Source organism: Labrus mixtus, chromosome 6 (assembly GCF_963584025.1).
Source record: "Labrus mixtus chromosome 6, fLabMix1.1, whole genome shotgun sequence".
Classification (NCBI taxonomy): Eukaryota; Metazoa; Chordata; class Actinopteri; order Labriformes; family Labridae; genus Labrus; species Labrus mixtus.
The window spans coordinates 8,033,698-8,061,457 of record NC_083617.1 but is presented as its reverse complement, the minus strand read 5'-3'; the positions used below and the strand labels follow the sequence as shown (position 1 = coordinate 8,061,457).

The following is a 27,760-nucleotide window of genomic DNA, read 5'->3' as shown; positions in this document are numbered from 1 at the left end:
AAATGCAATCAAATACATTTTAGTGATATAATGCTGCAGAACTTTTAAGACATCAGATGTGCTGGAGGCATCAACCTCGAACAGAATAAATCATCTTTATTGTATAAATAAACTCTTTTATCACATTTATAATAATTTGCTGTGCGCCAACAAGCTTCACCTTTGCTGTTTTGGCATCAACTCATAGATATTTTGTTTTGGGCTCCTTCTCCAGGGGGTCATGGGTTGCAAACTTTTGTGGTAGAGATCTTCACACAGAGATAAGATATACTTTATTCATCCCAGCAGGGAAATTTAGGTGTTCCAGCAGCCAGCATACATACAAACACATATATACATACATATCCCACCCATACAAAAAACATGAGCCCACAATACATAGCCAGGATAAAAAAAAGTGGTATGGATGGTCCATGTGCATAAGTAGCTGTTACTCATAGATAACAGTACAAAATACTAGCTCTGCCAGTGCATAGTATGATAGATAAATAAAGAATTATTATAAAAAAGCAGTCAAGTGTGCAAATATACAGTTTGATGTATATATGCAGCTCAGGCTAAAGTTTAAATGTCTTCTGTCCTTACTTAAAGGGGAGTCGGTTGCCATCATCAGTCATTGAGGCGTTGTCTTTAAAATTGATTTGTGAAACATTTATTTTAGGATATTGAAATATTTCTGTGACAGTATTGTTATTGCTTATCCTTTCATACAGACATCTTTTTATGTATGCATAGACGTCAACGCAGCAGCTTGGGATCAAAGAAGAAATATTGATTGTGTTGCCAATATTGTCTACTTTCTGCCAGTTGGATTTAGATGTCAAACGTGGGTTATTCTTTTACTCTGCCGTGCGATTGAGGTTACAAATATGTCTCAAGAAACCTACCCTAAGACACGTGAGGTTGAGGGTATTGTGTAGAACATGCAACATCAAATTTTATTTTATTTGTGTTTGGTACAACTGATTTGCTAGCTACTTTCTTTTTGAGTGAAAAAAGGTAATTCAAAGTGTCTCTTGTTCTTCATCTTTTGCAGGATTTGCTCACGGACAACAGCACCAGCGCTGCCCTGAACAACAAAACTTTATACCCCCGATTCTTTATTTGAGTTATCGTCCGGCCAAAAAACGGAGGTCGTGGGGCTAGAGTGTGTTCTCATGGCGGAGTCAGAGACTGAATGTGACACACCCGGCCTTGACACGCTTGGGTCGGAGTGTGTCATAGCCCACAGCCATGTCGACCTTCATTATGGAGCAGAAACCGAGATCATGACTGAAGAAAAGCGTGGATTAGAGCTGGAGATCCATGGCTCAGACTTAAAGATCCAGGGGCTGGGAGAAGGGCTCGGAGCTGTAGCCTGTGTGGATGCAATTGTAGCTGAAACAGACCACGATTACATAAAGGTGGAACATGGCGAGATGCACTGTTTCACAGGAGCAGAGATCAAGACATCAGGGAGTGAGGCTCTGCTGGGCGAGGTGCTGCTCAAGGCGGAAAGCGAACACGTGGTAAAAGTGGAGTCTGACCATGGTGGGGAGTTGACAGTGGAGTCCGAGAATGGTGTGATCATACATGAAGCTCATGGTCTGCAGTGCAACGAGTGTGGAGAGATTTTCGGCAGCATAGCTGATCTTCACCAGCATTTTGAGATACACAAGGACCTTAACCCTTACATCTGTGTCCACTGTGGTGAGAGCTTTGCTGTGGAGGCCAGCCTTAAGCAGCACATGAAGATTCACATGAAAGAAAAGCCCTATGTTCCCCCTGGAGTTGATATTATGGGCAAAGATGTTATTGATGCCTTCAGCCTCAAGTCCCATCAGATGATTCATTTACCAGACAAGCCCCACAGATGCTCAGAGTGTGGTAAGAGCTTTGCCGCTGCCATCACCCTGAGAGAACACATGAAGATGCATTCAGAGGATAAACCCTACAAGTGCACCCAATGCAGAAAGAGCTTTGTCCGGAGGAGGCATCTGAAAAAACACCAGGAGGTCCATGCACGTGAGAAGCCATATACCTGCGGCCAATGTGGCAAAGGCTTCGCTACAACTTCCAACCTGAAGCAGCACCAGAAGACTCACGCTGCTGTTGTGCTTGGTGACAAACCCCACCGATGCGCACAATGTGGAAAGTGTTTTGCTGCAGCTGCCACTCTGAGAGAGCACCAGAGGATCCACTCGGGTGAGAAGCCATACAAATGCAACATGTGCAGGAAGAGCTTTGTCCGCAAACGCCATCTGAAGAAGCACCAGCAAGTCCATGCCGGAGGGAAGCCCTACACCTGCAGACATTGTAACAAGGGCTTCAATCATTCATCTTCTCTCTCTCGCCACCACAAGACCCACCTGCAGAACCCAGTGTTTTCTCCTCCTCAGCCTGGAAAAACCCTGTCCTATGGCACTCCCCCCAAGCAGCGGGTGCACCAGCAGGGAGACAAGCCCTACATGTGCCACCACTGTGACAAGGGCTTCAATCATTCCTCTTCCCTGTCCCGGCACCAAAGAGTCCACTCTGAGGGAAAGAGTTATACGTGCGCTCACTGTGGCAAAAGATTCAATCACTCCTCCTCCCTGGCTCGGCATCAGAGAGTCCACTTGGAGGGCAAACAACAGCAGCAGCTGCCACAACCGCCGCCACCACAACCGCAGCAGTACACCACCATTCCCACAGGGAAGGGTTTCCCTAACAACGCCTTCCCAAAACAGCGCATCCTGTCTGTTGAAAAACCATACAGGTGCTCCCAGTGTGGAAAAGGCTTTAACCATTCATCTTCGCTCTCCAGACATCACAGGATCCATGTAGATCAGTAAGCCCCTTCTCCCACCCTGACATGCAAGTGCAAATATCCATGCTCCCACACCCTGTTTCTGTTCTAACAATGGTCCCATCGTTAATATTGGAACACCACAGGAAACACCAGTTCAACTTCCATTGACAAAAATGGTCAGGACAGCGAATTACTACGTTAAAGTGGAGCAGCTGAGACTAAATGGACAGTAACACTCAAGTCTTCAAAAGGAAAGGACTACGTGATCTTTAATCCAGAGCTGAACCCGGGACTTTGTGCTCAGTATAAAGAGGGTGATATTAAATTGTGAAGGAGCCTCTGTTTCCTGTTTGTGATTGTGCTTCACTTGCTCCAGGACCTCTTTTGAACACTTTTAAAGGAAAAAAAAAAATTGACGATCGATGTGAAAAAATTGTTACCCGGGGAAAATTTGCTTCACCCTCTGAGAAGTCGTTTTGATAAAAGAATTCAGTTTATGTACCTTCAGGTGGGCACCTGCGCTTTTCAGCTGCAACTTTATTCAATGCTACCAACACAATTGGTGAACTGTTGTCTCAATTTAAATGTGTCCTTTTTCACCCACATAACCCATTTGAAGCAAACATCAGAAATCCAATGTAAATACTTATTGATTTTTCTTTTATATATATGTATAGGTGACTAGTGTGCTGTTCCAAAAGATTACATTTTTGATAGAAAGATCCACTTTGTCTCCACCTTTTTTTTTTTTTCTTTTATGACTTTAATTTGTTTTAAGTGTTGGAGATAAACAGGTTGCAGGTGTTCTCATGCAGCTTGTTCTTGAATTTGGGCTCCATCAGACAAGAGCCATCTTGTATGTTTATAAGGTTGTTTTCTTCTATGTCTAAGATGGGTTAGCACTGCTGCAAAGACTGTACAGAGAGCAATACTGGCTGACACCCTAATTCTATTATGACATGCAGTTAGCCATGAGGAAATGCATAATAGAAAATAAAAAACCTACTGGGTAGCATATAACAACATGACCTGTGTCCTAATTTTTTACTGTGCATTTTCCTTTGGTACCTGCGCACCAAATGTACATGAAATGCAAAATCACACTTTAAATGCTTCGGATACTAATTCAATTACCTGTGTGTTGAATAAAGGAAACTCAGTCATGTTGATCTGCGACTTCTCACAATTTGATCTGAAAAAAATAAAGTTGTGTGTACTAAAAGACTACAAGAGGTTATCTCACTTTTACAAGACTTTAAGATTTTTTTCTGAATTCTAATGGATTGCGCTCTATTTACTGTTCTGTGTAAAATATCTTTTACAAACTGATGTATTTTTTTAGATATGGCTTGGGTTATATGAAAGGGAATGAGAGATATACAGTTTTTATGGGAGTGAACATGGTGAGCAATATTTTCTTTTATTTGGATAACAGTTGTGCTTCAGACTGTAGCATAGTTTTCTTCCTTGTGTTAGATAGGTGCCTTATTGCATGCTATGTAGAAATGTATGCCGAGCTGTTGAGAAAAAAAGTTAGGGATTTTTCAGGCGTCTTTTGTTCTTACTCATACTAACTTACCCTACATTTTAATTTGATGTCACTGATACCTGTTGCTTTTTTTTTTTTTGTTGCTTTTGTGTATATTACCATGTGTTTACACTGTTACGACCATATTGTCTTTATTTCCTTTCCCCTTCATTTTTGTCAATGGCCTCATTGTAGAAAGAAATTGTAAATCATCCATATAGGCTTCTCTTAAGGGCAAATCCTGTAACACCTTCCCAATTTCTGAGTGGCACATATATGGATAAATAAAGGTTGTTGACTCTCCTGTGGTGTTTAATCAATTGATTTTGGTATAGAAAAAGAAAGGACATATGTCTCTAATTTTTGTATTCTATGTAGATAGCATGTAGCTTTTGAATAAAGGCTCAATATTAAGTAATAATAGTCATCTTATAAGATATATTTGACTGAGCAACTCAGAGGAACATCTCTCATAATTGCACTTCCTTAATGTGTCCACATGGTGTCACTCTTTCCTAATCTAGCAAGCAGGATGGTAGTAAAATATATTCAACAGTGATGAAAGATGTGGGAAAGGAATTTATGCCCCTCTGCTTTTTTTTTTTTAAAACTCAGATTATAGGTTCATTGTCCTTAAGGCTATAACAGTAAAGTCTGTGACTGTCATCTTTGGCTATTAAACTGACTCAAGCTGTCATTCCAGCTGAGTTAGTTTTAAAGGTAATCTCTGTGAGGTTAAACTCATGGGAACTGTGTTAAAAAAACAATGACAGGAAACTATCATATACTCTGCTGGTTTTCTTTCATTCACAGCTGGAGGTCTTTCATACCGTCACTGTAACCTTCAGGATGAATGGCTTATCTGCCCTCAGGGTCCATAAGGATGTCTGGTTAGTATCACAGATATTTACACTATGCTAGAGATAACACTAACATGCTTTGAGCCCATACAAATGTAAAATGATCTCAAACCAACAGTCCACCAAAAAATACAGTAAACTGCAAATTAAAGATAAATATAAATAAAATCTGGTAGTTGGCTATATGATATCCATAAATAAAACCATAAATGCAAAGTCAACTATTTAAAAATACATGCATGTTGAGATAATTTGGATTGTTTCTGTGGGTAAATTCGTTTTTCTTTTCTTTTATGTCATTCAGGTAAATGTTTTTCAACAGTGCAAAAATCTGGAAAAGAAAGACGCATGGTTTGACATACACAATTTTATTTAATAATTCCTACTTAACGGGTCAAAAGGTTATGCAATGAGAAGTTAATGCTTTGAAAATGATAGCCAATGGCTCATTTAAAGAAAGATAACTGTACATTTATATCGTATTCAATGACAATACACACAATTAACAGAAGACGTTCATTGAATGAAAAAAAAAGTCAGCATATATTTAAAATTATTTACAGAAAGAAAAATATTTATTTATACTTTACACCTGTACAAAAGACTAATTGTTGTCAGGTAAACGTGTTGTTGGATATGTTTCTGACCTAGAAATTGCATAGAACCAAATATTCAATCTTGTAGTTTTGGCTTTTACGTATTAAAGAAATCATTCTTATACGTTCATGACTGGAGTCAGCTGTAGCAGCGAGCTCTGTGGCCGAATAGCGCTGCTCTTTGCATGCAGTTTCTCCAAGTTTTGTAGAAAGCCTCTCCTCTTGAGACCCTCCAGAATGACAGTGTTGCTGGAGGCCAGGCTAACACGGGTCCTGTAGAGGAGAAAGAGGTGTGCATGAGGTTGATTACATCTATAAATATGCCACATAGTTTGTAAAGGATGATGTTCTCATGAGCACCATCTGTCCTCCGATAGCGTAGGAGCAGAGAGAGTTCAATGTCAGAAAAAGAGTCTTTTCTGCCTCTTTGATTACAATATGAGAGTTTAAGTGCTGCTCAGCAATTACACATAATTATCAAAATGACTCCCTTCTGTCCAAATACTGGATGCTGTAATTGGTCACAAGGTGTTTGCTCAGCTTGACTTTAAAGGAAAAAAATCAAATTGGGAGGAAGGCCAACCACAGGCAAATAACCTAGAGGTTAACTAACCAAAGTATAGTGTTTATTTTGCCTGTCTCCTCCAGAATGCAGAGGGATAGAGTCTAGTGTAAGAGGTAGAACTGGAGCCTAAGGTGTGAAATTACCACGTTAAAGAAAATTTGGATCTTTGTTATGCATTGGGAGTTTTTTCTTTATTGGTTGTGATATTTTTTCCTTTTACAAAAACCTGTTTTTCTTCAGTAAGTCTGTTAGCTGTCTCACTTTCAGTAAATATAGTCTCTTAGGAAAGATGTCCCTTGTCTCAAAGTGCACTATAATGAAATGGAAACACAATACAAGGTATCTAATAACACTGTGTGAACAGCTATAAAGGAGAGGCACTCACCGAGGAGAATCTATACCACTGTCGCCTGTGATACTCTGGTTCTCTCCCATTTCCACCACTTCCCCAGTATCTGCCCCTCTGGCTCCACTGGCCATGCTCATAACAGCTCTATGGGTTTGAGGACCTTCTGTCTGGTTGAACTCATCGTTGTGCACTTCCTTCACATCAGCCATCCATCGAGCTGATTCCCCGTCGCCCTCATCGGCTGACTTGCGGACAGTTTCTGTGTCTGACTCTACCTCACTAGTCTGACAGTAGTCGAAGATGCTGCTGTCTGCAACTTCAGATGGTTCGGGACAATCCAAATCCAGGCTGACCTCATGTCCTGTGTCCTGGGTCAATGTTACTTGCCTGGGGATGGAACCACTTTTGGCTCCTGGTGATCTAGTCCTCTGATGGTGATGGTGGACTCTCCAGCTGGTCTCTCCAGGTCTTGTCGGGCTGAGGGAAGCTTCCCTCTTGGTTTCTTTAAAAGTGTTGTCCCTTGAATCTTGTATCAAGGCAACTTGTGGTTGGTGCAAGTCGGAATTGTAATAGTGACTGTTGTTTCCCTGATACTGCAAATCTGATTCATGACTACGGTAAACCAACGGGTGGTCGCAAAAGTCCCCTAATCTTGTTTGGTACACATTCCCAGAATCAATTATCTCCTCCTCATTCAGACACAAGGAGCTGCAGGCGTCTTCATCCTCCCGCTCCTCTACTCTCTGATAGAGTCTGAAGTCGTCTTCTATGAAGCCGTCAGTGTCCGTTATAGAATGAGTTCTATCAGCTATCAGATCCACCCTGTCTCCTTTGCTCATAGTCCTTTCCACTCTGTTACCGACAAGGAAACATCTTGTATCCTGATGTTCCTCGAAGGCTGTAATTTGACTTGCCTGCTGGAGTGAAAGGAGTTCGTCAGGTAATTGGACGTCATTCCTTTGAGGGTTTGAGAGTCTGAGGGAGTGTTTACGCTGTAAAGAAGGCTTCGGCCAGGGCAGACTTGGGTCGTATGAGTGACTGATGGCTTGCTCATGGGGATGGGCAGGGCGGTCGACATTAGTATTGGAGTATTGTTGGATATGTGAAAGACAATCATCTATGGTTTTGGTTTGGTTTGGTACTGTGTTGGACTCAACCTCCGGAAAAAATCCCTCTTTCTCCCAGCTCTCCTTGCCTTCCCTCTGATGTCGGACCTTGTCGTCTATCCGGAGCGTACTGCTCTGTGGGTAGGCTGAGCTGTAGTCAAGTGGCAGTTCTCTGCTTATCTTTATGCCTGCTTGGCTCGGATGATCATCAGTAAGGTCCCTCTCATGGACACAGTTGTACCTGTCCTCAGATGTTGGGGACTTTCCTGCATTCTCACCATCTGCTGGGATCACTTTGGCTCGATGCGGATCCCACGATTTGGAGCGGTGACCGGCTCGTTCCTTCCTCCCTGGCCCTGAAGCCTTTCCCTCTTTCATGTCTCGTCTTCTGTTCTCTTTGTTGATGTTGGAAGGTGTAGTGGGGTCAACTTCTTTTATTGGATTCGTTTGGAAAGGGTTGTCAATACGTTTCTTATACAGAGATTTTCCCTCAACAGCTCCACCTTCTTCCACTTGATCTGGTTCGTCAGCAGGGATTTCCACTCTGAGTCGAGACGGTATCAAATCCTCCCCCTCCGGATAATCATCTACACATATAGGGGCCTTACTCTTAATCCTCTCCTTCACCCTTTCCCGCTGCTTCTCTTTGGAGGAATGGGCCCTCCTCCTGCTTCGAGAGGCCTTCTGAGTAGATCTTTTCCCTGCCACTGCCTTAGACGAGTGATGATGCCTTGGTTTGGAAAAGGTTAGGATCTCAGTAGACATTCCCTTGTCAACTCCCTTATCGTCCTTTTCCAGGGCCCTGTCTAGCACTCTGTCATTCCCTCTCTCTTTCCTCTCCTCCAGCTTCTTCATTAAGACCGTGTGGCGCGTCAGGTTGTCCACGGTCAGTTCAGGGTTGATCCGTTTGATGATGGCATGTTCCAGATCACGGGGTAAGTTGTTGAGGTCGTCTTCGTCTCGCACCGGCCACTCTTCTGGAGGAAACTGTCCTGAAAATGATGCATACTCCTTCTTTGGCTTCTCTTTTTTACCTCCATTCCTACGAAACAAACTGAGACCAAACTTCCTTCCTGGTTTGTTGTCCTTTTCTTTGCGGCCAGTGGCGTTAGTAGTGGCTGTAGTTTTGCTGATCTCACTTGCCTGACAATCTGCAGCTGTTGAGGTGGACTGATGCTGCACTGTGGGTTTGTGATCTAATGGCCTTGGCCACTTCAAGCTCTTGCCTGTGCATTCACTTATCGAAACAGAGACAGAATGCTGGTCTGGGACAGTAGAGGGTGGGATGGTAGCTGTTAAAGTGGTGGAGGTAATATTAGAGGATGTTTGAAGAGGACTGAAGCAGCTGCAAGACTTGCAGTGCGCCACTGGTGGAGTTTGAGTGCTTTCCACACATGCATCGTTGCTCAATAGGTAAGTAATGGGAGGAGGTGAGGGAGGGTCTTCAGCTGAACCAGAAGTCCACCAGCTCTTCTCTCGGACCATGTTGTTGGTAATGAAATAGGTCTGAGGTGTGACGATGAAGTATCCCTCGCCTGTATGGTAGATTTTGCGCTCCTTTATGAGAGTGCCAAGAGCATTGTAGAGGATGTCCTGAGTGGGAATAGTTATCCCTAAAACACAGAAAGAGGAAAAAATATGTTAGGAATAAAAACCCATGTCTTAAAATCCTATTAAAAAAATGTTCTACTATTGTGAACCAGGACAATTAGTTAATTAATTAAGAGGATTGAAGTAATACATGAAGCTACAGCCGTCAGAACTTAAGCTTAGCCAAGCAAAAAGACAAGAAAACACGCCCCCTGTACAGAGATTATATTCCTCAAAGTGGGCGGCCCTGAATAGTATGCCAAGGTGTAGCCTACTAAAGAATTAACTTTGATTTTTTTTTATTTAATAGGGACGATGCAATTTAACAGTTTCAATAAAAGACATGAAACTAATGTGCTGCAGAGAGTTTGTAGCTAATGCTAATTTCCAACTCCTGATCATACAATAACACAATAATATTCAATAACATACAACCCAATAACACTATATGAGGATACATTAAAATACATATACCACAATATGAAAATACAAATAGTATATAAACTAATGTAAATTTTACATTTAAGATACAACAATTTAAAAATGGGTACAGCTCTGTGTCGCTTTTATCTAGCATTTAACTTTTGTTTTGAAAGATTTAAAAAAAATATCTACACAGGCACACAAGGTGTGAAACTAAACACAAAATATCCAGTAACTGCTTAAAAGCTTTAAAGCTGGTTAACAGATTGTATAACCTTTAGAGAGACCCTCGGTTGTTTTCTTCCTGTTTCCTGTCTTTGTGTGAAGCTAACAGGCTTCCTATTTCTGGTATGGGAAATGCATCAATCTTCACATCTAACTGCAGCTGACACGAGATGAGGGAGTATATTATGGATTACCTGGATGGGCTTTGCTCATGTAATTAATAAGTGCTTCCTGGTTGACGATGATTTGAGAGGAGTTCATATCTGAGATGACGGAGCACAACACCTCAGACAAGGGAATGAACTGGGACTGTGGGACAGCAGACATCTGCACTGGTGACAGATCACCTGAAACACACAAACACACACAAACAGATTACTGGTTGAAAACAGGTGGGCCCGCTGCAGCACATACAAACACACCTGGGTTAGAGAGGTCTCTCTCCGGCTTGTGCTGCCAGTGAAAACAACCTCAAGTTGACATTCCTCTCCAGACCACCTTCTAAATCATGGCCGAGGTGGTCTATTTATGCGAGTTATATGAACCATGCCTGACTGCCTTTGAAAATTCCATCTGTATTGGGATAGACCGCAGAATTCCATTACTCCCACAGAAATGACCACAGGTCCGCCTGCTGGGCAGATCAGATATCCTGCCCCACATATCACACGGCCCCGAACGTCTAGGAGGTGCCCTAAGACAAACATGTTACCGAAAGTGAGAGAGACCCAGAAAAAAGACAGAGACAGTTCGGGAAAAAATAGCCTTTGAAAAAATATTATTAAACATGCAAACAAACCGAGGGACCCTATTAGACAAAAGCCACAAGGCTATAAAGCTTTAAAGCTTACCAGACATTTTAGAAATATTTCAGAATCAATAAACAACCAACAGAGTTTCACATATGGAGAAATGTAATTAAAGCAACATGCAGTGGTTATGCTCATTCAGGCAAACAGGGTTTTCTTGAGCAAAGTGAATGGAAAAAAAGGAACAGGCATTATTGGACAGGCAATCATGACATGACACAGTTGTATTTCAATATTTAGTATCCTCATCGTACACATGGCAGTCTCTAATAGGATCATTGCCTATTAAAAAAAAATCAATCCGATAGGGCTATTGTGGGAAGAGAAGCTGGTGGTTGTCTTCAAAACATGAAAGTGTATTAAGGCATAATAATGCATATATATTTTGTTTCCTTCAGGAAATAAGAGACAGGGTTGAGTTCAAATGTCTATGTATGTTTTGGTTTGGGTAAGGCATTGCTTTGTTGTGGTTATGGTTGCAATAAGAACGCAGACTGCGGTTTTGTTTCTCTGCATAACAATGGAGGGATCGCCAAGAAATCAATACAAACCCCTCTTCAAAAATGTAAAAGGACAACAGAGAAATGTTTGCTTAGCCTCTGCAGCCTTAATGAAAAGTTATTTATTTTACAAACTAAATTATGATCAAAAACATGAACATGAGGGCTCCTATGTCTGCTGTTTTATTCTCAACAATAATACACTCATACACAGGGCACAAAATGTCATGTTTAGTAGAGAAGTGAGCGAAGAAAAGGCACTAAAGCAAACTATCTCAATGCTGGTGAATGATTAGCACTTTGGCTAACTTAACACAGACTCCCTTTATATGAAAAAAGCCTTCATGGGCATGAACATGTCCTTACCCACAGGACTGGAAAATGAGTTTTAGTTAATCAGCTACACCTGATTTACGAGAGGAGGAGAACAGGTAACAGACAAAACTGATTCAACACAAAAATACTTTTCTGCATTGTATTAATCTCATCTGTAGGCGCCTTTTTGACTTCGATATTTTTCCAATGTAAATTCAGTGTGGTTATCAGTTTTCATGACTGCACTGCATGAGAAAAGTCAGACCTGAACTTGGCCACGTGACGTCTGTGTGCGACCGTGAGTGATTCTCCCGTCAGTCTCAGGATGTTCAATGAAAACACTGCCCAGCTCTCACTTGGTGTAAACTAAACATTTACAACTCTCACACTTGAGCCACTTATGTCCGAGGATGGTAAAATAAACAACAAATCAAATATATGCTGCGGTAAAGCATGACAGAACACACACACACAATCAATCAGGGCACGCCCACCAATAATTTTAGTTTGACAAGAAATGTGTAAACAGACTTTTTCTTTTTTTGCTGCTCACCGTTAATACGACCAATGAAGATATGACTGAAGCAGCCAAATGTAAAACCATTAAAATGGAGAAAAATATCATCAGAAGAGGGATTAAAAAGGGTCAGTCTAGTTGAAATAAACTAAAAGTATTTAAGTGCATGATGCATGTTTAGGTGAGCGAAATAAAGACTTTAATTCTAGGCATGTGTTTTAACTCCTTCATTGCTTGTAGGTGTCAAACAGTTAACTAACCAAAGCTGTTTTCAAAAATTGCTGAAAAACCATGAAAACCTTCGGTGGGCTACATTTGTGTACGCAAACACATTTTTCAACACGACTCCTGCCAGTCCCGACTAAAATCTCAGGCTGAGCCAATGTGTGAAATGTGCAGAAAATATTCAAAAATTATCACTGCAAGTCTATTTTCTGCTAGCCAGTATGATTGAATTGGTTCTAGATAATGTGAATATATCGGATTACTCAAAGCTATCGTAAAGTGTCAGTCTGAACTGTCGCTTCATCAGCAATCCTCCATTTCTTTTTTTATGTCAAGTCTTGCCTCCTGAGACCCCCACCTCCCATCCGACATCATTCTGTGAAGGACACGTGAAGAAGTAACTCAGGTAAATTCACAAACAGGCTGTCCTAACATTGTCTACAAACTTTCCGGAGTGCATGTGTGAAAACAGCTAAAGACGCTTATTTAGGGCCTTCCTGCTTTCAATGAACACTCATGGGGTTGAACCGCCACATGTTTAAGTTAAGGTCTCAATTCTAAGATTTTTATACACTAAGTTATACACAAGTATTAATACATGAAGTTAAAAGAGGAGAGAATTGGCATATTTATTGTAATTTTGCCCAATTTCCCAATTTACCAAAAACAATTTCTACCCGCCCAATAAAAACCATTCTGCAGTGATTTATCGGGCAGAAAACACTTCTCCGTCAGGGGAGATAAGGAGAACATTAAACAGAAAATATTTCATCCTCATGTGTCAAGCAGAGTCAGTTAAAAAAAAACACAATTATCAGCACAGTGAGCTCACTTAAGACTCGTAATTCTCACAGAGAGGGGTCTTTCTCTCTAAAACGGATCCCATGACACACGGTGGGATTGTAAAGAAAACCCATCTGCTTCGCCCCAACTCCGACAGAAGACGTTAATCTGACTAAACCTCAGAGCGGATATCTCAATAGGAGTCTCCCTGGGCAGTGAATTAGTGCTGCTGACTTAGCTCCTCATTGTTGTCAACTTCCTATAGGAATGTCTGGCTGGTCGTCCAAATAGCAACCACTTAATGCAGCTGTTAACGGGGAAAAGGCAAGCAAAGGATACGAAGGGGTCAGAGGACGGGAAAGCACAAAATGTACATCTTAATCAATAAACTTAGGGGAAAAACTACCTTTTTTAAATGGAACCCAAGAGAGAGAGAGAGAGCTCAAGTGTTATCCATGTCCTGTTTCAAAGCAGGATATCCTGTTGGACACCTGCTAGCAGGATTTATACTCTTAAGGAAGTTTAAAAACAGAAATACACACCCAAATACCAGCCCGTTATTACAGTCTCAGAGCAATACTGAGTAAAAAATTCAACAGAGAAGAGAGAGTGACATGTTAAAATACAAAAAAAACACCTAGAGATGTATATTTGTGGGAAAAAAGATGAAATGAAAGAGGATTGGTGTTTATTGAGTCTAACATTAGCAGGCGTGACGGTCAGGGGAGTTCACTGTTGTAACCGTCTCCTCTTGAGGGGAAAACAGACCTCTGTGTTCATGTAATCTAAGACCAGGCCACCGACTTTACTCTCATTGTCATACACTGAATGAATACCGTGCTGGGTGCCATGGCAGCCGAACCCCGTGCAACAAGGAAGAGGGAGGGAGACGAACAGGAGACGAGGTGGTTCTAAATAAAGAGATTGGCCCTTCTCTGCTTGGGAAGATAAAAATGTAATTTTTTTTGTCTAGAGGGGATTTTTCAAGGTGAAGGAAATGCCCCGTATGAAGTCACAATGATATCGTTACTATTGATAGAAGCGTCAGCTAAATGAATTGTAGAATTTATATCAACCTGGGGTTATCTCTGCTCGGGGTTACAGAGTACAGATACATTTATATTAAAACGAATGACTTGTAAACTGGCTTGGAGTTTAAAACGAGGGAGTTTAAAAGGCCAGGAGAGTCTTAATCTTTCAGTGTGTGTTCTGTAAAATGCTTTCAGTTGATAAAATGGTGTGCATACCGCCTCACCTCTGCATCAACTATGCAGGATTCACACAATGATAAAGCAGCCGAGCAAAGATGAGAAGGGCATCAAATTTAGTTTCAGCTCTAATTTCTATCCCAATTCAAGTAAACAATTGAGTATGACATTAAGTTGACCCTCGAGGAGACAATTAAAATGTTTGCCTTAATCTGTTAATTAAAACAATATCTGCAACTCTCCGTGGTATTGTCAAGGACAACTACTTTGATTTCGATCAAACTTGTTCTGTTTGAGTATAAACTCAATTCAAAGATCAAATATGTAGGCAAACTACTCTATCATTGGCCGTAATGCAATCCTGGATCTTATCTGCCATCATCTAAAGAGGACAATTTAGTTATTTATTAACTTTATCAACAGATATCTTAATGCAAGTGCAACTTACACTCACTCCACTCTTAAAAATCTAAAGTCTCTCAACTCCATCCTTGCTTCTCAAGTTGCTTGTCAGACCTAACAAAATTCTTTATGGTTAACTTTCAGCTACACTAGAAGCACTGAAAAGTTGGCCATTGCTCGTAGAGGTTATTTCTGAGCCCGACCAATATGGGATTTTTGAGGCCAATATCAATATTGGGGAGAGAGAAAAATCTGATACCGTTATATTGAGCGATATCTTTCTTAGATCTATGTTCGATCTGTAGAGATAGAAAGATATAGATATACCCATTTATTGTGTTGATCCCTCAAATGCACTTATCAAACAACTTCTGGAAAATATATTCAGTATAAGGTAAAAAAGATGGTCACTCAACTTGAAAGTAACTGCACACTGGAGAGTGATAATGCCTGTTGTAATCCATATAGCGCACTCCGCTGGGGAAAGAACTGCTGGTAAGTGCAATATTCATTCCTGGAGTAAGAGAGGAACATTCAGAGAAGTTTATAAAAGAAACGTTTTTGATTAGGTTGAGGTCTGGATTTGGATTTATTTAAAGCGAGACACCATGACCTCAAAAACTGTAACCCGAGTGCTTCTACTGTAAAGTGTAGTGTGTACTATTGCCAGTTTGGCATGAAAAAGAAAATTGCAATTTCATTTTTAATATCATAAAAATAAATTGAAAATCCATACTTTGTGCTCTACACAGGACTAAAAACATGCATTTCATCCCAAGTCATTAACTGAACATCTGAGAAAAAAATGCAGCCTGGGGCATAAAAAAGAAAAATGCCGAAAGCTGAGTGCTCAGATTGTTGAGATGACTGACGCAGACCTTCCCTCTCTATTCCCACTGAAATCTTTTTGGCAGCAGACGCTGATCAATGCCACATGTATTCACATGGCTGTGTCGTTAGCTGCTCTCAGAGCCACATGAGTCCAATTTCATAAGTGATTGCATTACCTCCAGTCCCTTGAAAAAAAATCGTACTTACACACCATACAGTACACACTGTAGACCTTCCATCAGCTGCATTCACTCAGATTGAAAGTAAGGTTTTTATTGTGAATGTCATACTATCTCGTAATTATCTTACTGAACCGAAAAGTCAGAATCCTTCCAATAATGAGTTCTGCAATGTGATGTTCAAAGCCATTTAAAAGAAGGGGCATTTGAGACAAACAGTGGAAGTAATAGAATGCAAGATGCAGACTTCCAGTGATTAAACACGCTGTTCACGATGCATTTATCGTAAAGTGGTAACGCTTAGCTTTTATTGCAAATATTCAGTCAACCCAACAAGAAAATGCTTACCGGTGCTTAAAACAGAAATACAGATAAAGCCTTAATGACAGCTTGCATAGCATGAATCAAATACCTGCAAATCTAATGATATTCTCATGACAGTCAGCCCTACTTCTGTTTAGTGCTAAACTCACATGTGAGCACACTCAAATAATATATGTGGTAAAAGTTTAAACACGCATAAATAAACAAGTTCCATTTTCAAAATGTATATGTTTGCACGCTGAGGATAGAACACTGAGGACGCTGAGCGTGTCGCTAAAACACGGCTTGTCGTAAACCAACCAGGAGAAAAATGGGAGCGCTCCTGCTGCTCACAATTGGAGGATTGTTCTTTAAAATATAATCATCATATATCGACAAGTTTTTACAGGAATTCATCAAAATCAATGTCAACATGGGAGAGCAGAAAAGGTTGCGCAACATGTGACTGAATCTAGTCCATGACCCCTCACCTTCATTTTATCACAGGTAAAATCTAACTGAAACATCATGCTTGTTGTCCCAGTCCCTCCATCCAGGGCCCCTCTGGAAACACAAAAACACACACCATCTTATCACATCCTGGTATCGTCTAATCTTATTGGCTCAAGTAAGCAAACAGGCTAATCTTCTCGCTCCCTCGTTAAGGACACACTGCATGGCATTCAACATAAACTTGAGTACTGCCCAAATGGCAAACCCCCCCTCCCCTCATGTCTACCATCTTCTGAGACCCTGTGACCAACATGCTTCAGCAGATCTAGAGGCTGAACGAGAAAGATCTGTGTTAAATCTCTGGGGAGACAATGTCAAACATTCATACAGTTAGATTTAGTGTAATGGGAGGAGATGCTGACTGGAACTTATGTCATGGATCCCTCCGAGTCCCACAACCACTTCCCTTTGTTATTGGGTCTAACAGGCCTCAAAGACCCCGCCTTTCCCTTCTTGTGTGTGTGTGTGTGTGAGCCCATCAGCCTTTTTAAAAGAGCTTTACAAGTTTTTCACCCCCGTACAACACACAGACGTTCAGAGGTGGGCGTTGCAGTTAAATGGCCCAATAAACTGTGAAAAGATCCCTTCAGAGAGCAATCACAGGCCGAGTGTCCCAACAACCAAACCTCGCCCAGTCTGACAACAACAACAACACTGCCCTTTCCTGTCCTTAAACTCTGAAAAAAAAGACAAGTCAAACTTTAGCTATACACATTACAGGTTTGAGTTTTCATTAAATGCATAGAAAATTAAAAAACATGACCTATCTTTGTAAAGTTGGCAAAATTTTATCATCATGTCTCCCATTGAAGCCGTTAAAAACATCAATAAGCAATAAAATGGGAAACTCGTCTTGAGCCACCAATCAGTTAACAGCTCATTGATTGGTTCACAACAATAAAATCTGAAGGTATTAGGTAAATATTTAATCAGACCTATTGACAGTTCAGTGTCTCAAAGTGCTCGTGTTTAAATATTAAGCATAGTAGGAGGAAAACACTAAAATCTGGACTGTGCCCTCCTTGTAATCCGCGTTTGAGAAGCCATGTTTTTGGCAATTCTGACACAGATAAACTATTTTAAAAAAACCTGCAAATCCTTCTTTATCATTCATTATATGTATGCTTTTTGAATGCTACATCTAATACAATACTCATAAGAACAGATCAGGTAGAAAGCCAAAACGACCAAAGAGGATTTGGCTTTGTGTTGACTCATATCACCATAGAAACCTTTACTGTGGCAGCAACCTGCCACATGCAATACAAAGCCGAAGCTAAAGAAAAAACAGCAGCAGAAGAGTAATATGGGTATCTGTGATTCAGCTAGAGCCTTGGGACTCATTTTGCCATAATCATCCCTTTGACATTTAACATATGTTGGCAAGAAAGCACAAACAGGCTGTGACTAAGAGCCTCAAACGCGCTTTAAAAGAGCTAAAAAACATCTTTGCGGTAACCACAGATATTGGCCACAAATCCCTGCAGCGGCTATGTCATTAAATTATGTTTTTACCATGTGATTCACAGGAAAAACAATCTGAATTGTGGTCAACCTCATACAACCACAAACAAAAGACCTGGTACTGAAGTAGTGTGCAAAAACCTTTTATCATGAAAAAGGAAATATGCTCGACCAGGTGTTTACCAATGTGTCCAATCTCTTTACCTCGTACCTCTTCAGAATTAACAGGACACACCCCAACATTTCTGTCTCTCGTCTGCTTTCATGAACATGAACATTACCCCCACAGCCTGCCAGAGGCCTGGTTAGTCCCAATCATTTAAAAAATATCTTTCCTTTGTTAACGGGCACATGTGTTTTCCTCACTTCTTTAAGAATCCCTGCTATGTATAAGGTATTTTAAACCATGCATATCATCTTAATTCATGGTCTTAATGTTTGGTTACAGAGACAAAAATGTGGGATTTACAGACAGATTGGAAAAGGGAGTAGTCAACATTTTCTATTAAACTTAATAGACATCACTATAGGGGAAAAGAATAAGCCAAGTCAATGCCAGATGTTCTGCAAAAACTTGCTAATTACTTTTCTATGGATCACAACGAGATTTATGAACCAAATGTCTGTAATGACTGTTTTTTTATATACTGTATTTTTTTTTAAACACTGAAGGGCATCCATTGCTTCGCATGTTCTCTCACTGCAAAATGAGGAAAACAAATTTCCCAATAATTTATTGTTTCAAATTTCAAAATTTGTATTCACCGTCTATTTTTAATCAGTCGGACTTCAGATCTAAACAAAGTCACAGCTACTTTCTAGTGTGTATGCTTGAAAAAAAAACGACAACTACATAATGTTGCTCTGGTTGCTGATTCTTAACTGGAAGTCAATGATTTCCTGATTTCGTGAGGACTTTTTCTGGCTCTGAATATTTTTTTTTGTGGGTTGATTTTAATTTATTGCCCGATACCAGTATGTGTCAAACACAAGGTGTTCAACAAGGTGTAATGCTTGGCCCAGTCATGTTCACTGTTTAAACATCAGTAAACGTTAATTGGTTTCACTGTTTAAGATAGATGATATAACTTAATAGTGCTTGTACACGTTAGTCCTGCACTGCTTGTCAGAAATAAGCTTGAGCTTTAAGTTTTTACAGTTTCATTATTGTCAAAGATCTAGGTATTTTCACCCTCCTCCATGTAGCTTTTCCCCACTGACACCACACAACCAAAACATATGCTCACAATCTCAGTGGGTTTCTAGCAGATCCACACCACTTAATCAAGAGTGATGGCAGTCATTGCTGGCAGATGAGACCCATTTCCTCTAATTAAACCTAGCTCAAGCTACAGTGGATTCCTGCATTTGTTATCCCAGTATTTAGAACAGAGCTCCTGTCCAGTGTCTGCAAAAAGATCCATTACATTTTAATGCACCCTACCTGGTCAGCACAAAGCTCAGTGTTGGTCCTTGAAAGCATCTTTCACTCTTGAACTACAACAATAACACAGCACTCTGCTATCACAGAACCAATGTTGGCATACCGTTGCATTTATCACTGCTAAATGAAGCAAAGAAAACATCCTGTCAGGAAAGGGAAGAGTAATAGTAATACCAAATTTAATGTAATATAGCTTCTCTTTGTGTCAACCCATTCATCTGACCAGAGAGTGAATGAATATAAGTCCCACGAGGGAAACCCAAGCAGCTGCTGACAGGGTGTATAAGCTGATGGATACAGAGGAAACTCCTCAACTGTTATTGTTGGCAACGCTCCACTCCAACGCTACGGGTGAGCCCAATATTTGGGTCGATAAAGAGGCCAAGATGCCTGATTTGCACCAAGGGTGAGCTTCCTGCTCAATGGAAAAGGATGTGGCTAACAAATGATGTGCCGAGTGTCATGCACACACATGTGTAGACACTGTGGAGGGTCATGTCTGAGAACAGAGGTCAAGGTTTCTCATATCTGAACCGTATAGGCCTACTAAAACATTCTTACAAGTGTAGGTAATAGTAATACATTCGAAATGCAAGGACGTACCCTTGGCATTGGTCTGTAAAAGATAAAAAGGAGCACTGCTTGTTTAATGGAACTGCAGATTGAATTGACTTACCAACAATACACTTTCAAAAGCAATTTCAAACTTCAAGTAAGCTGATTTTCTTCATTAAATTAAGTCAAATCCTTTCAAGTTACATTTCAATTAATCTTCAGGCAACTGTTTATTTAGCATGAATAATTGAATAGGCTTTGATCAAAGACATCTATCAATAGTACCCCCACACTGTTTAGTCCCAGCACATGGGATGTTTTATTTGGTGTATGGTTCCTCTTCTGTTTTTACAAGAACAAGATCGCACTAACCGCTGTCAAAATCCAGACTCTTCATCATTTTCAGCCTGGAAAACTACAGCGTGTATTTTGTTTGACAGCTTAATGTTTTTATATTGATGTTGTTAAATCAGTGTCAAGGGAGCTGGAGAGTGATTATCTTTAACCAATATTGTTTGAGATCAGTTATCCATGACGGAGCAGGAGCTGATCCCAAACAACTGTGCGCCTGAGGAGTCCGTTCATTTATCTGTTTAACCAGAAATAAAATACACAGAAGCCACATTCAGACTACTACAGGGATGATCAGTAAAGCTTAAATAGCCTAACCAAACATTTTTACAAACACCTGATCCTTAAATTTACAAAGAAAACAGTAAAGTGTGTAAAAATAGTCATTGATAAACTACGATTTGTTAGCTTAAAGTAGGCTAATTAACATTTAAAAGAAGCTAAAAGTAAAAGATTGATATGGATAGAAATATATGGATCGATATATAACATTTTCAAGAATTAGCTTAAAGTAATGAATAAACAACTATAACTAGCAAAAAGCACTGAATAAAAACTTAAAATAGCTAAATGCTAGATGTAGGCGAATGTATTAAAAGTCTGTAACGCAAGCTAAGTTGAAATGGTTTGCTAAAAGTAATAATGCATTGACATGTTTCTTAGCTTAGTCTAATAAAAGTGTAAAGTACTGAAAACTGTTTTTAAATAGCGTGCTAAAACAATGAAAGTTGTTAGTTTAAGAATAAAGATTAGCTAAATTAATGCTAAACATATAGCTGTTAGCTAAAATAAGTCTCATAACTAGACAGCCGAAATTGGCAAGTGGATATAGTAACAATAGTAAGCAAAGTAACAGATGAAATATTAACAGAAACTAATGGGTAAATGGTTTAAATAATCTTAGCTGAAGTAGATAAGCTAATACAAATGTAAAGTTAAAAAAGGGAATCATTTAAATAATTACTATGGTATTTGAAAGGGTATTAATCTAATGCGATTAAAGTGATGATTTTTAAAAACATCAATGTTTTGCCATTCCAATAATTCAATAGTAAAAGCCAACATTAACCACTTAAATATATGAAATATTTGACATTACATTGATTATAATTTACATGGAGGATGATTGGATTGTGTTGCCAGACTTAAAATGTTGGTAACTTCTGTTTAAACTTCTAACAAAGGCTGAACGTCTGTGAGTGAAAAACACCTGGATACTGTATTGATGCATGTTTTTATGCGTTTTGGCTAACAAGCACTCTAAAGCTGTGTGACCTCAACGTAGCTTGTTAGGAAGAAAGGTTGTAACCTTTGACCTGTGCTGCTTAGTTAGGACAGGGTGGGCCATTTAAAGCTGGTAGGGCCCTGCTAGGGGGTGTCATGGTTAATAAGCCAACATCTGGAAGAGTTATGACCATTAGAGAAGCGCTTTGAGACTTTGACAAAACACCCTCATGAAAGCAGACACCCCCAGTGTGAAACTGGGACACTTTCAAGTGAGAAGTAAGGAGCAGAAATGAGGCTCTCTGAGCCAGCGAACTCAGGAAATGATCTCAAGAGTAAATGAAGCATTTCAGGAATGCCTCGCATAGATGGTATGGCGAGTTAAATGAAACATACCATTGAAAAAGAAAACTTGGCTTAAATAGTACAGCATAGCTTTGCTCTAGCTCTCCAGACCTACCAGGTCCCACAATGGTCAAAAAGTGTTTTTCAAGGAGAAAGTGAGAGGTCTGTCCAGAGGACTCATTCATGTCCATGTTCAAGAGGACAGTTTACAGAGGTTGATTGTAGGGGGGGTATAGGACACCTCATTACACCACTGGCTGATTCCATATAAATGTTTCATGCTCATCTTGCTGGAGGGACACTAGTCAGACTCTAAATAATGCAGGACCTGCTAACAGTCGTTATGAAGCCTCTGGTTTCAACAAGAGAGCCTGGTTAGCCTTGATACTGTCAGAAAGAATTTATTCAGACTGTCGAACTAGGCTATTTGGAAATGCACTAACTAAATTTCAAGCTAGATGACAACTGTGGAACTAAAGACAACAGACAACTGACTTAGCTTCCCTGGCTCCTGCAAAATTTGACACATGAAGAAGAAGAAGAACTTTAAACTTTACAAAATAACATATCTGGAACTCCTTCATGAAACTTAGCAAATCAAATATTTTCTACCAATTAGATTTATTTAATGAAAAATTTGCAGTTGGGACCTCAGAGGGAACATTATGTGAAATAACAAAGAAATTGGAAAAAACATGTTTAAAAATCGTTTCATATACTTTTTGACACCTTCGAGACCAACTGTAAACAGCACCTGCTCAAAACCGTATCGGCGTCTGATTATCAGGACTAGTCAGGGTACAGTATTAATGCAGACATGCTAAATATTTCTGTTCTCAACAATAGGGATTTCCTTTCTACTTGTACTTACCATGAATCAAACTATTTTGCAGTTGAACTTCGGCGTGACTTCGAAAAACAACAACTAAGGAAGATATGAAAGGGAGGGATGAAGAGATAATTTCAGAGATTGAGAAACACCCTGCAGACATTCACGAGTTGAAGTGGAAAGGTCAGCCTCAGTACCAGCAGGGCCCATTCCCACAAGGATAACAACACATTCTGTTCATACTAACTCCTCACCCTGTCTGTCAAGTTCTGCCTAACCTCAGCACCATCCCAATCCTCTATTAATCCTCCTCATCTCCCCAACACCTCCTTTTTCTACAGAGGACGCTCAGAGGTGACTGACAGAACAGTCTGTCTTCACTCAGGCTCTGATAATCAGTCAAATCAAACAGGAACTAGTGTATTCAACTAAGGGTCTTTAAGTTTACAATCTTTATCTCCAATTTACAACACTAATTTAAACCACATCTGGAAGCTTTACGCTGATCTTTTAAACCTGTTCCTTAACTTTCCATCAAACAAAGTCCTCTTGCTAGTAAAGTCACGTCTCAGCCTTGCTCTGACCTGGAGAAAGGAAATAGGGTTGTTCAGCATTCACTGTAGCCCATAACTCATAACATTTCTGTTTTCTAGCTGACATATTTATATCAGGACGATGTCAAGGCCTCTAAGTCCGTGCCGGATATCAATCCAGGGGTCTGACTTCCACACTCCCTCGCTGGCCATGAAAGTAGAGGGACATTAATCCTGGGTAAGAGAAAAGCGGCGGTGGTCGGCAGGCAGTCGCTCGGTGATTCACTGCTGACCAATTCTCAGTGAGAAGGCAGTAAAGCAGTTTCTGACAGGCTGCCAGCGCTCATTTCCATACAAATTGCTGTGGTGTGAGGTGGAGGGTGTGTGAAGGAGGAGAAGCAGGTGACAAGTCCACACACAAACGTGTTTGCTTACAAGTTTCCGGTGTGAAGCTCAAACACAATGACTGATCGATTCCTGCCTTGCATTCAACTGCAGAGGTTAAAAGTAGTGAAGAAGAGACCTTGCTGAGAAGAGTTAGAAGAAAAAAGATGATTCCTAGGTGTGTGTTCAGGCGCAGCGTGCAGCTGTTTTGCCTGGCGTGGCCCAACTGCAGCAATGACTTATGTTTATATCTCCACTAGTCATTTCTACTTTACCCACTTACATTACAGTAACAGAGTGATAACATGTAAATCTTTAGAGCTCAATTCTTAAAGGGCTCAAAAGGAAAATGTTAACACTAAGTAAACATTTAAAGGAAATGTGCTAAATTGGAATCCACTTTTGGTGTCCCAACAGTTTTCAAAGGAGACTCTGGCCACTCCTGTCCATCCCCTGGAACCCCCGTGTATCTTTCACCACATATCACACACAACAGATGAAACATCATGAAACAAAAACATATCAAAATGAAATTCACTAGAAAGAGAAACTTGCATGTAATCACTTTTTTCAGTGTTTTGAATTGATTTTAAGATAGAATGATAAAAGACAAAACAAAATCTCCCAAACTTCACTTCAGTTATCGCTGCACAGAAACAAAGAGTGGACATTTTACTCAGATGATTTGAACTTTTTTTTTTAAACTAAGTGTGTATCTTTGACTTAAATTGGACACTTAAGTAGGCCTATTGTTAAAGTGTGACCTTGACGCCTCTATCCAACTGTTTCTTCATGCATGTTCAACTTTACGCTGATGCAGTGGATAGTCAAAGCTCAACTCCACCTTTGGCTAGCATACATTTTGTTTGCTTGCTTGGTTGAATCTCCGGGTCAGAAACTGTCTCACAGCAGGTTGGCATGTTAGCATCCACCTCCCCCCCCCCCCCATCCCGCAGACGCTCCACGCCCTCCCACATCTCCCCTTGTGTGGTCTCTTCTTCCCTTCCTTCACATCACATTCCTCCCTTCACTTGTCTGTGCACCGCTCAATCTGAGAGAGCTGACATACCGATACAATGTCAACAGAGGCGAGGAGTGCAATCCAGACTAAATAACCCTCGAACAAAGAGAAACAAATTATTGGAAAGTTGGACTTAGAAACTCGGGCAAGGCAGCTGGACCGAGTGGCAAATTCAGAGCCAATGTGTGTGTTGCTGGGTCCCTGTTTCAACAACCAAAATTAACATGCTACAGCTGAACTAACATCCAAACATTAGGATAACAGCTTCTAACTCTTTTGCATCCTGTGATATAATTTATATGTTGGAGATGGTGACCGTTAAGTTAACTCCTCAGTTTCTGCATTTACAAGAATCTAAAATAAAGCATCTTTCTACCAAAACATGTGAATAATCTGCTTCTAGATATCACCGTCACAAAGTCTGAAACCTCTGCATGGTTGTCATTTACTCCAGCAGTGGGCCTGTCATGCATTTACAGCCCATGAGATCATGCTATAGGAGGAGACATAAAGCTTTCCATTCATTGTATCTTCAAGCAGTTGCTTTAAAACACATCTGTGTTGGAGAAGAGCAATTAGAAGTAATTACATGGTATACAGAGCTTTGTTAACAAGTTTTGGTAAACATATCACAGCGTTGACAACAAAAGGGAGGCCGACTGGTCCTGAAATCCAATTAAACGCACCAGACAATGATCGGGGGAGGTAAAGGAATATCAGCAATACCAATTAAACTGATGCTGGCGTGCAACGCATGTGTTGCTGAAATGTGTCTGTGTTTTGGTAAGCTGGAGAAATTGCTATTGCTACTCAAGCATGGCAACAATTTGTGGTTTCTATTTAGTTGGAGAAGGGTTGTTGTAGAGAGGTGCAAGACAGAAAGCTTGCAGACTCTCTCAATGCCACACTATGCTTAAATAACATTTACACACTCTCAGCGTACGCCTATGTGTAGAAAGGATTTGTTCAAATAATGCCTCTCTTTATTAAAGGAGTTGTGTATGTTAAAAAAAGGAGAAAAATCATGTTGTTTCAGGAATTTAAACAGATGTGTCCTTTTTTGTTCTGATATTTCTTTATAAGTTTCATCATTTTGCAGCATCCAGGAAACAAGTGACTGATAGAAACATACTTTATAAGAGTCCAAATCTGTTGATAAAATAGTGTTGGAACTAAAAAATACTCCACCTTTTGGGTAAAAGCAAAGAAGAAGTCCGACATGGTGAAGATTAAGGGTTAGAAAATCTGGTCACTGATCAAGGTTTATGACTTTCACACATTTGTGTCAGTGTGTAAAACAGTGTTACTGGTCGTGTGACTCTACAGTGTGCCAGGAAAGTTGTTTTACAAGATCTGATTGATTCATAACAATACTTTATATAATCATTTCTGACAGTGCATTGACAAGACTGATGCTACATACCGACAGCTTTGATGATAAATCCCTTTGGTGACCTCAGAGCTCTGCGCATCCACGCTTCTCTCAGCACCTCCAGGTTGTTTGCGTTGCCGTGAATGAAAAGCACAAAATTTTCCATCCATCCCTGAAAGTACACTTCAGCTATGGCCTTGACGAGTCTCTTATTCCAGAAACTGCGCACGTTTTGCGCTTTAAAGTCCGCAAAAATCTCCTGACCGCTTGTAGTAGTATTGGCGTTAAGTTTCCCTCCGGCGGCGCGCAAACTCTCTTCGTCCGGACCAAGGACTACGGCGAGCGAGGCGGCAGCGAGCTGGACAACCCGCTGCTGGTGAGACATTTCTAACGCCTGTATGGTCTCTAGGAGAGAGCTATCATACCAGGGGTGAAAATGCACTTGTTAAAAGACACTTGTACCCTCTGAAGATTCGAGCAAACTCCGCGTTTTGAAGCGCATTCCTCCACTGTGCGTCTGAGTGCCGCAGCGAGTGAACCGGAGGCGAACAGAGCGTCCGACTGGTTTCTCTCGGCTTCCAGGGAAACCAGTGACGGTGGCAGTGAGGAGGAGGGCTCACCAGACTTGCTGCTGCGGCTTGGTCACACAGGTAGACCTCCCACTGATTGTGCACCAGTGTGTGTCTGTGCTTGTGAGTGTGTTTGTGTGTTGCTTCTGTCCAGCAGAAACCTGACTGCAGGTGCTGTTTCATTGACGGCGTACAAATGAAGCATATTAAGATTTGATTGTGTATAATGTTTATTTTTGCCTGTTTTATTGTTTGATTAGATTAAATGCAATGTATTTGCATCATTTTTTCCATGAAAGAAAGAAAAAAAAAGCTCAAATCTGGACCCAAACCAATGAAAGGTGTTAATTAGGAGAGTTAGGAGAAATTGTAAAATACTTCCTGCATGCACAGAACATAGAAACACACATCAACATCAGAGGGAGCATGTGGACTGAGGTGTCACTGCATGCAGCTTCTGTGTAATGACAAAAAATGAATTTTTATTTAGTCTACTTCCTTTTTTGAGGCTTTATGAATACAAACACACAGGACCAAGGCGGAGACAGACAGGGAGGAGATATCACAAGAAACCGTAAATAATACCAGCCTTCAAACAAAGCTAGTAGTATACCAGCAAACATACAGGCAGATAGGACAAGTCAAGAGAAAGTATTCCAGTAATCAGAGAATCAAATAAAAGTGCATAAATATCTCAAGAATAAAACGACTGGATATTTGTGAATGTGTGTGTGTGTGTGTGTGTGTGTGTTTGGGAGAGTATATGTGTGTTTCCTTAAAAGTCCAAAAAAAGATAAAGCATAACCGTATACAGTATGAACATGGACACAGTCTCAGTGACGTCATCCATCAGGAGCGGACTTTGGAAGCCCATTGGTGAAGTTCGTCGTATTGGACATGCTGTCTTCGGTCAACACAACCTAGCAACAGGCAGGACTGAAGCCTCATGACAAGCAGCTACAACACACTCGCCTATACATCAGACCAGCCACTCCCGTAATCATGAATAACTCTTATCCTTCATGAAATCAAAACGGACAAGTGGTGAGCGGTGTGCCGATAAAGAAATTTG

The 27,760-nt window shown here is 40.5% G+C and overlaps 2 protein-coding genes across 2 annotated transcripts in view; one reads left to right on the top strand and one right to left on the bottom strand.

Moving 5' to 3' along the window:
* Positions 1–4,601, top strand: part of si:ch211-198a12.6 (uncharacterized protein LOC563253 homolog) — a 6,182-nt gene extending 1,581 nt beyond the window's left edge. Inside the window, exon 2 of the mRNA XM_061039802.1 lies at positions 1,037–4,601. Coding sequence (XP_060895785.1) covers positions 1,158–2,813 — 1,656 coding nt within the window. The 5' untranslated portion in view covers positions 1,037–1,157 and the 3' untranslated portion in view covers positions 2,814–4,601. The remainder of the gene's footprint in view (positions 1–1,036) is intronic.
* Positions 4,602–5,510: 909 nt separating this feature from the next.
* On the bottom strand, positions 5,511–26,716 carry stox1 (storkhead box 1). The gene is made up of 4 exons (XM_061039801.1): positions 26,171–26,716; positions 10,207–10,359; positions 6,705–9,387; positions 5,511–6,027 (listed from the first exon to the last, which is right to left on the bottom strand). Exons 1-4 carry the CDS (start codon positions 26,502–26,504, stop codon positions 5,874–5,876), a joined length of 3,324 nt encoding a protein of 1,107 aa, XP_060895784.1. The 5' UTR covers positions 26,505–26,716; the 3' UTR covers positions 5,511–5,873.
* Between the last annotated feature and the right edge of the window lie 1,044 nt (positions 26,717–27,760).